The sequence below is a fragment of the Cinclus cinclus genome, chromosome 20, assembly GCF_963662255.1.
Source record: "Cinclus cinclus chromosome 20, bCinCin1.1, whole genome shotgun sequence".
In the NCBI taxonomy this organism is placed as follows: Eukaryota; Metazoa; Chordata; class Aves; order Passeriformes; family Cinclidae; genus Cinclus; species Cinclus cinclus.
In genome coordinates, this window is record NC_085065.1 from 5,476,628 (window position 1) to 5,484,758 (window position 8,131).

General features: G+C 51.8%; 1 protein-coding gene across 1 annotated transcript; it reads left to right on the plus strand.

Moving 5' to 3' along the window:
• The first annotated feature begins 297 nt into the window (after positions 1-297).
• FOXJ1 (forkhead box J1) lies at positions 298-5,670 on the plus strand. The gene is made up of 2 exons (XM_062506262.1): positions 298-2,173; positions 4,870-5,670. Exons 1-2 carry the CDS (start codon positions 1,676-1,678, stop codon positions 5,668-5,670), a joined length of 1,299 nt encoding a protein of 432 aa, XP_062362246.1. The 5' UTR covers positions 298-1,675.
• Positions 5,671-8,131: the final 2,461 nt, after the last annotated feature.

Below are 8,131 nucleotides of genomic sequence, written 5' to 3' on the forward strand. Positions count from 1 at the left end.
GTAGGACGACAGATAGGAGGAGCACAGGAAGGATGAAAAGGGCTGGGGTTGCCACTGGAGGGGCAGGACACAGGTTTTCACAGAATCACAAATGGTTTGGGTTGGAAGGGACATCTAAAAAGATCATCCAGTTCCATCCCCCACACACCACAGGGCGGGACAGCTTCCACTGTCCCAGGTTACTCCAAGTCCCATCCAACCTGACCTTGAACTATTCCAGGGATGGGCCATCCACATCTTCTCTGAGCAACCTGTTCCACCACGTTTACAATAATTTCCTCCTATAATCCAACCTAAACCTACTCTCTTTCGCTTTGAAGCCATTCCCCTTTCTCCTATCACCACGCCCGTGTCAAAAACCCTTCTCCAGCTTTCTCACAGCTCCCTTCAGGTACCGAAAGGCCGCGATAAGCTCACCCCAGAACCTCCTCATCTCTCTGGGTTCTCCCCCTGCTGCGGAGGTCCCCGCGGCATCCCTGGGTACCACCCCCCGTCCCCATGGCAACGCGCGGGCCAATGGCGTGGCCGGAGGATGTTTACGGGGCGTGGCGTCGCCATGGCAACGCGCGAAGCCTCCCGGAGCCGCTACTTAACCCCGAGCCGGGGCGGCCGCGGCTCACGGCGGCTCGGCGGGCACGGCCCGGCCCGGGCACCCCGACACCCACGGGGCTTCTCTTTCCCCTCCTCCTTTTTTCTCCTCTCTGCCTCTCCTCTCTTTTTTTTTTTTGTTTTTTTTTTTTTTGTTTTTTTTTGGGTTTGTTTTGTTTTTTTGTTTTTTTTTTTTTTTTTTTTACACCTTCAGTCTCCTGTTTTTCCAGAAGCTTCTTACTCTTGTCGGCAATTTTGCCTGTGGCGTGGCGACACCGGGACGGGGTAAGGGGATGCGGCGGGGTCGGGAGGGCGGTGGGACGGGAAGGGCAGCGCGGCCGAAGCTGCAGTGGGTCTTCACGGAGGCGCGGCTCTGGTTATGCGCCCTCCCGGTGCTCTCTCCTGGTCCAAACACTCGGGATTTCGGGTTTATATCCACATCCCCCGCACAGGACTCCCCAAAATCTGAAGCTGCCACCTTTCTCTGACTGAGGGCGTGATTGGGGTGGGAGCTTGCTAGTTCCCCCAAGCCACCCCTGAGTTGTTTCTGGGTACCACGGGAAGGTAAAAGCAAAAATAGCATCAAACCGAGAGAAGTTGGCTGCGAGGGGGGAAACTTAAAAGTATTTTGTCCTGGTGTGGAATGCTGAGAGTTAGTCCTGTGAGTGCCAGCTATCCAGAGATGTGTGCTTCCAAGAAACAATCTCACTTTTTGGGATGGCAGGGCTGGATTTTGGTTATTTGAGGGTTTTTTTTTTTTTTGGGTTTGTTTTAAATTCTTCGTTCAGCCAAGAGCTTGCTGGGCAGCAGATCAGTGGGTGACACTGAGGTGTAGGAGTTTGAGGGAATTTTCCCTGAGTTTCAAGGGTGCTAAAGCCATCGGGGCTGGTGTTGCAGGTCCCTTGCACAGCACACCAGGGATGGGTCTCACCCGGTAGCTCCAGCAGCACCCAGGGCTGGCCCTGCCTGGCTGTCAGAGAGAGACTGCACCTTAGGGAACCTCACCCCTGTCGCTATTGTTATTGCAGGATCTGCCCCATCCCTTCCCTCCCCCTTCACGTGCAGCCCGGGAAACACTGAGGAAGGCATGGCGTGGCCCAGCCGAGCTCTGAAAGCCAAGGGCAAATTGAAGAGTGTGGAGGAAGACCTGGATGACAGCCTGCCAGACCTCATGTGGCTGAGGGACTTCACAGTGGCCCAGACTGGCCTGCCTCAGTTATACTCTGGCTCAGACCCCCAGGACTGTTACACCATGAGCGAGAGTCTGTTCAGCCTGGTTGATTTTGAGTCCCCATGCTCGCCCCTGGCTGCTGACCCGGCCTGCAAGGGCACACGCCACACTCCCTGCACGCCTGTCTCCTCCTCCACCTCCTCCACCATGCACCACGACGTGGCTGTGCCCCCTCATCTCGCAGGGGACATCGACTACAAGACCAACCCTCACGTCAAGCCACCCTACTCCTACGCCACCCTCATCTGCATGGCCATGGAAGCCAGCAATAAACCCAAAATCACCCTCTCTGCCATCTACAAGTGGATTACTGACAATTTCTGCTACTTCCGACATGCTGATCCCACCTGGCAGGTAGGAGATGTGGAGCCCTGGCCACTCTCCCCACAGGGCTTTTCACAGCCTCCACCCTGCAAGACAAGATCCTGCAGGGATGCTGGGTCCCACTGGGAAAAGAGTGACACCAGCCACTAGTGGGGAAGGGCTGGAATGGAAAAGAACTTGGCTGGGCACAAATGCCATGGCCACAGGGGTGGCAGAGGGAAGGAGCCATTCTGGGGAAGAGTCCAAGGCCATTCTGGGAGAAGGGAGGTAATTGTTGGGCTCCTGGCATGGTAAAAGCCTCTCTGTCCCTACATTCCTGGACTTCTCTGTGGCCCTGAGTCCCTTAGGGTTGAGCACACATGGAGAAGTTGCCAGGTCAAGTGTCCCTAGGTGCTGAAAACCAGGCATGAGAGAGGGATGGAGATGCCACTTTTTGGTCAAGTCTCTCACTGGGGAGGTTCTGAGCAGAATTGCTGCTGCTTTCCAAGCAGGGCAGAGTACTGGGCTCCTGGCCCCAGGGGCAGGCTAAGGAGGCTCCATCACTGGGATGAGCTGGTGAGACCAGCAGAGGGAAGCCCAAGAGTGGTTAACTTGGGCTAGCATGAGCACGTCCCCAGTGGGGAGGGGACAGCCCCCAGGCTCACCAGATTTGGGGACAGCCTGAAGCCCAGGGGCTTTTCCCAGCCACCTTGGCTCGCTGCCCTCCTCTGTCACATGAGGAGACCTCTGGCATGTGAGGTTTTCTAGGATATGGCAGGACTGAGGGACCCTGGCGGGGTCATCCCTCCACTGAGGTTATTTCCATCCCAAATCTGCAGTGTCTCACTAATCCTGATGGCAGTGTCCATCCAAGCAGGGCTGGAGAACCCCACTGCAAAGCCCAGGCATTGCCCACCTTGTCTCTAGGCAGGTGGATCTCCAGTGGCTCTTGAAGCCCAGCACAGGGAAGGGAACCTTTCCTGGTCCCCCTCCAGGGTCATCTTGGTTCCCCTCTTACACTCAGAGGACCTATGGAAGTGATTTGGAAGCAGGAGCTGGGTGCCAGCAGGTTGACTTTCTCCTACACACTTCATGGCTGGGCATTCACAACATTTTTAATTAAATGTGTTCATTAAAAAAAGAAAGAAGGTTTTCAATCCCTCTCTGCAGAGATGCAGGGGGTACCCTGGACTGTTGCAGGCAGGAATGATAAATATGTTGACCGGCTGAGTAATAACTCAGCCTGGGCTGAGTGAAGTTTGGGATGGGGAGGAGAGATGGGCAGCAGAGAATTCAGCTTTCAAGTCTCTGATCCTTGTAAAATTTCATTACGCAGTAAAATTGGAGTTACCAAAGCCTGGATTGTGTGAGGGAATATCTGTGTTCCTGCCTCTACTTTCTTCTCTTTTTTCCCCCCTACTTTTTTTTTTTTTTTTTTTTTAAATCTTTTGATTATTTTCACTTTTTTTTTTCCCTTCCTTTCTTCCCCCCCCCTTTTCTTTCTTGTTGAGGCTGTGTTCTCATCCCCTATCCCGATTCCCGTACGTGAAGACAGCCTGGAAAGGTCATGCCACCCATAGTCTGGGGGGGAGATGGATATATTCCTGTGGGAGCTGAGTGCTTTGGAGAGAAGCCAACAAACCCAAGGAGCTTCAGCCCAGAGGAGGGTTTTGTTGTGTGTGTGTGTGTGCGTGCGCATGTTTTTCAACAGCTCTAAGCAATTGAGCCTTGTTTTTCCTATTTGGCACTACGGATTATGGATGAATAAGCATAAAGATATCCAGGCAACATTAAAAAAAAAAAAAGAAAAAAACCCCACCTCTACCATATCCAATCTCTTAGTACAGTCCTGGCTTTGTGGAGTCCAACGCTGCATTATTTATCCAATAACTGAGTTTCCTTTCTGATTATTCACATCACTCCAGGCACATTCAGGGTTTCAGAACAGCTCAACGGGAGCAGAAACTCCTCCTTTTCTTCCCGCCCCCCCCCCCCCCTTTTTTTTTTCCCCTCAGCTTATTTGAGCAATGGCTGATGAAGATGCAGTGATTTCATACCGAGCTTCCCTGGGCTAGGAGGCACCTCTGGGGACACACAGGCTGGAACAGCCCACGTGTCTCTCCATGTTCTCCCTTCTGATTTGTGCCAGCCTGGCTGGGGGAAGGCATGGTGCCTATGTTTTGTCCAAATATTTTCCTCTCAATACTAACAATAGACACAGTTGAACTGGGGGATGCCAGCAGGGCCCTGACTGCCATCCCCCCACAGTGCTGCCGTGTATTGCCCCTCGTAAAGGGGCCATGGCCACATGGGTGTAGAGACCCACCTCTTCCTCCCTGGCATGAAGGAGGCTCCAACCTCCTCCAGCCTAGCTCCATGCCTAGAGCAATTCAAGCTAGTTTCACCCAGCATGATCTAAGGCCCCATAGTCCAAATCTCCAGCCAAGGAGAGCTGCCCAAAAGCTTCCCATTGGGTGGCAAGTGCTAGCTTGAACCCCTTGGCTCCTGCCACCTTTGGCTGGATGAGACAGGAGGCAGGAAAACTGCTGGAGACTCAGGGGGGAAAACTCGGGGGTTTGAGGGACTTTCTGCTGGGCATGTAGCCTTGGATGTCTGGATGTTGCCAGTTGTGCTTTGTTTTCCCAAAGATCCTTGCTGAAAACCTCCACCAGCCTTCCCAGGCAGGTAGGTCCTGCAGCAGCAGCAGCCAAGCACTCAGCCTTGGTTTCTTTCTCTTTTGGCTCCAGAACTCCATCCGGCACAACCTCTCCTTGAACAAGTCCTTCATCAAGGTGCCTCGGGAGAAAGACGAGCCAGGGAAAGGTGGATTTTGGAAGCTGGACCCCTACTATGCCAACCGGCTCAAGTACGGGACTTACAAAAAGCGGAGGATGTCTCCGGTGCAGATCCACCCCGCCTTCTCCGGCAGAGCCCAGAAAGAGGCACGGCACGTTGGCAGCCCGGCCGCTTCCTCCTGCAGCTCCAACAACGTCCTCGAGGCCAACGTGGCATCGCAGCAGCTGCTCGAAGAGTTTGAGGAAACCACCAGCAGCCAGAGTTGGAGCCCGGCGGGTACCAAAGCGGGGCAGAAGCGCAAGCAGCCCTCGCCCCTGCCCTCGGCCAAGGTGTCCCGGCTTCCCAGCTCGGCCCTGATGACCCAGGAGGAGCAGACTGAGCTGGGATCACTGAAAGGTGTCTTTGACTGGGAAACTGTTTTTAACACCAACCTCAACGGAGACTTCTCCACTCTGGTGGATATGGAGCTCCCACCTTCCATCAACCCTGTCACGTGCGACCTGGACTGGACAGGACAAGGGCAACGTATGGAGTGTCCCCAGGGGCAGGAACAAGTTGTCACCGAATCCAACCAGTACAGCCTGGACTTTAATGAAACCCTCTTGGCCACGACTTTCTTGGAGCATCCCTGCGATGAAGGGACAAGTGATTACCTCTCCAACTGCGTCAACATTGACCAGGTGTTTGAAGACATCGATGCCTCTTTGCTGGCAGATGTCATCAACCTGAGCAGTCTGGCACGCCTCTTGTAAGACTTTTGTAAGATGCTCTCCCCTAGCTGGGACTTACAAGGGACAAAATTTCCTAGAGATGCCTATGGTGACTTTTACCAGCTTAATTGTAAGGTTATTCCCAGAAACACCAGGGAAAAAAATCCACCACCCCAGGAACTGCTTCCTGTGTCTCCAAAGGACACCTCAGAAGTCTCTCGTTTTCTCAAGAGAAGAAAGTTAACACTACTTATTTTTTTACATTTTACTTTAAAAAAAGAAATGTGAATTATGATGGGTTCTTTTCCATCAGGGCTAAAATTACCTGCGAAATCCCATCTAAGACATGAGGTTCCTGGTGGCTTAGGGTTTGATAGACTAAAGTGCAATTTTCACACCTCTTTGTCTCTCTATTTCTCTCTGTCTTTCCTTTTCTGTCTCAGTGCAGTTGGTAGGTACAGTGTGATAATTAGCTGGTAAGAAAATACAGGTCCCTTCTGGAGTTCAGTATCCCAGCTGACTTGTGCCTAGGGAAGAAGAAAAGGTTTATAAACTCAGCAAGTGTGCCTGTTTAGATGTTTTTATATAATCTATTATATATTATATATTCAAAGAAATCTATATTTTTTAGCACTAGAATTTCTTAAGGGGGGTGGGGAAGACTGGGAATGCAGTTTGAGAGTTGTTTTATATTTTCACTGTTTAAGGGTTTTGTGTTCACTCTTCTGTAAAACAAGACCACACAAGGGAGGACTCCTGCACCAACAGGTTTTGTGAAGAATCCAGTAATTATCCTTGGCAGGAGAAGAGCAGCAGGTCCCGGGATGATCCCGAAATCTTTTGTATTTTTTGTACTCCAAACCCTTGCTGCAGTTGCCAAAGGGTCTGGAGCACCATGAACCCTCTCTCTCATCCACTGACATAGCCCCTCTCTATTTTTTGGCCTGGCACTGTTGCTCTTCACTTCTTCAGCTCTTCCATCAGGCTCTGAGTGCAAGGAAAACCCCATGGCTTGGCCCTCAGCTGGTGGTGATGGAGCCACTCCACACTGAAAGCTCCCAGGTGGGACTGAGGAGGAAAGAAATCCACATTCAGGCTCCATGCAGGAGCTCAGACCAAAGACTGTGCATGCAACAGGCTCTGGGGACAGCAGTGGAAATGAAGTCCCTTCCAGCTAGGAGGGACATTGGGATCCACACAAAGAGAAGCTTTGGCCCTTTGGCTCGGTGTGCAGTGAGACCGTGGTGAGATTGGTGCAAGGTAACTTGGAAATATTTTGGGTGCAGAGCCAAACTCTGCTGAAACTTGACTTGAAGCTCTCAAGAACCAGATTCTTTGCCTCTGCTTTTCTGTGAGCAGTAGAACAGCTATTAGGTAGGAGCAAGTAGAAGCTGGAATTTTAGTGGTGTGTCTTAGACTTGGCAAAAGAAATGGAAGATTGTAATTAGATTCTGTTTTGGTTACAAAAGCACCTAGGGAAGGCTTTGGGGTCTGTGTAGTTGTTTGTATTGACAGTGTTTCTTTTTACTTGCTGTTTTTCTTCTGTTTTCCTGCTTTGGGGATTATGTTGGAGAACTACAGAGATACTTGTGCAATTTAACTTTTTTTCATGCGAAGTTATTTACAAATTTTAAAAAATAATAATAAAGGAAAAAAAAAAGGAGAAGGAAAAAACCCCTTTTGCCTCCTTGTTTCCTTTCCCCAGCCCAGCCCTGCTTGTAAACCCAGTCCCAGGACACAGGAGCTCTCACTCACTTGCACAACTGGGCAAATTCCCCCAGCAGGGAAACTGAGGCACAAACCACCCTCAGTGAGACAATGGTTACACACACAGGGTTGGCCATGCCTGGTGTCCTGAACCCTGGGAGCTGCTCCAGCCCTGGGAATTGCCTTTCCTGGCCCTTCAGGGAGCTCCTGGGGCTGACAGGTGTCTCTGCTTGTGCCCTGTCTCCACCCAGCCCTGCAGATGCTCCAAGATGCCCAAGTAGCTTCAGAGATCTTTTTGGGTACAGGGTGGGGAGAGGAGCTGCACAGAGACCCCTCTCCAGAGGGTCTTTGGGTGGACCCACTCCTGCATATCCCATCCCTCTTGCCATGAGGACACAGCCCCTATCAGCTCCCCAGAGATCTACTGGATCTCCTCAGCACCAGGCACTCCAGCAGCCAGTCCCAGAGCTGCTCCAGCTGCTCCCAGTCCAGCCAATCTCAACCCAAAATAAGGCCTGGGCTCAGGACAGAGCTTGCCTTGGTTTGTGTGTGCTTCGTGCTGGGAAGGCAGGATGCTGACCTTGGGAAAAGTTAGGGTTTATCCCAGGGGAAACAGCTTTGATGTGTCTGAGGAGGGGGGAATTTAGTGGCAGATCTAGGCTTTCCTTTCAGCTTTGGGATGTTGGGGGCCATGAATACCAGAAGGCATTAAGGAATTCCTTGTCCTGGCTTCTCCTCCTCTCAGCTCCTTGTTGGAAACACTGGAAGAGCTGCTCCCTTCTTCCCCAGCCCAGCA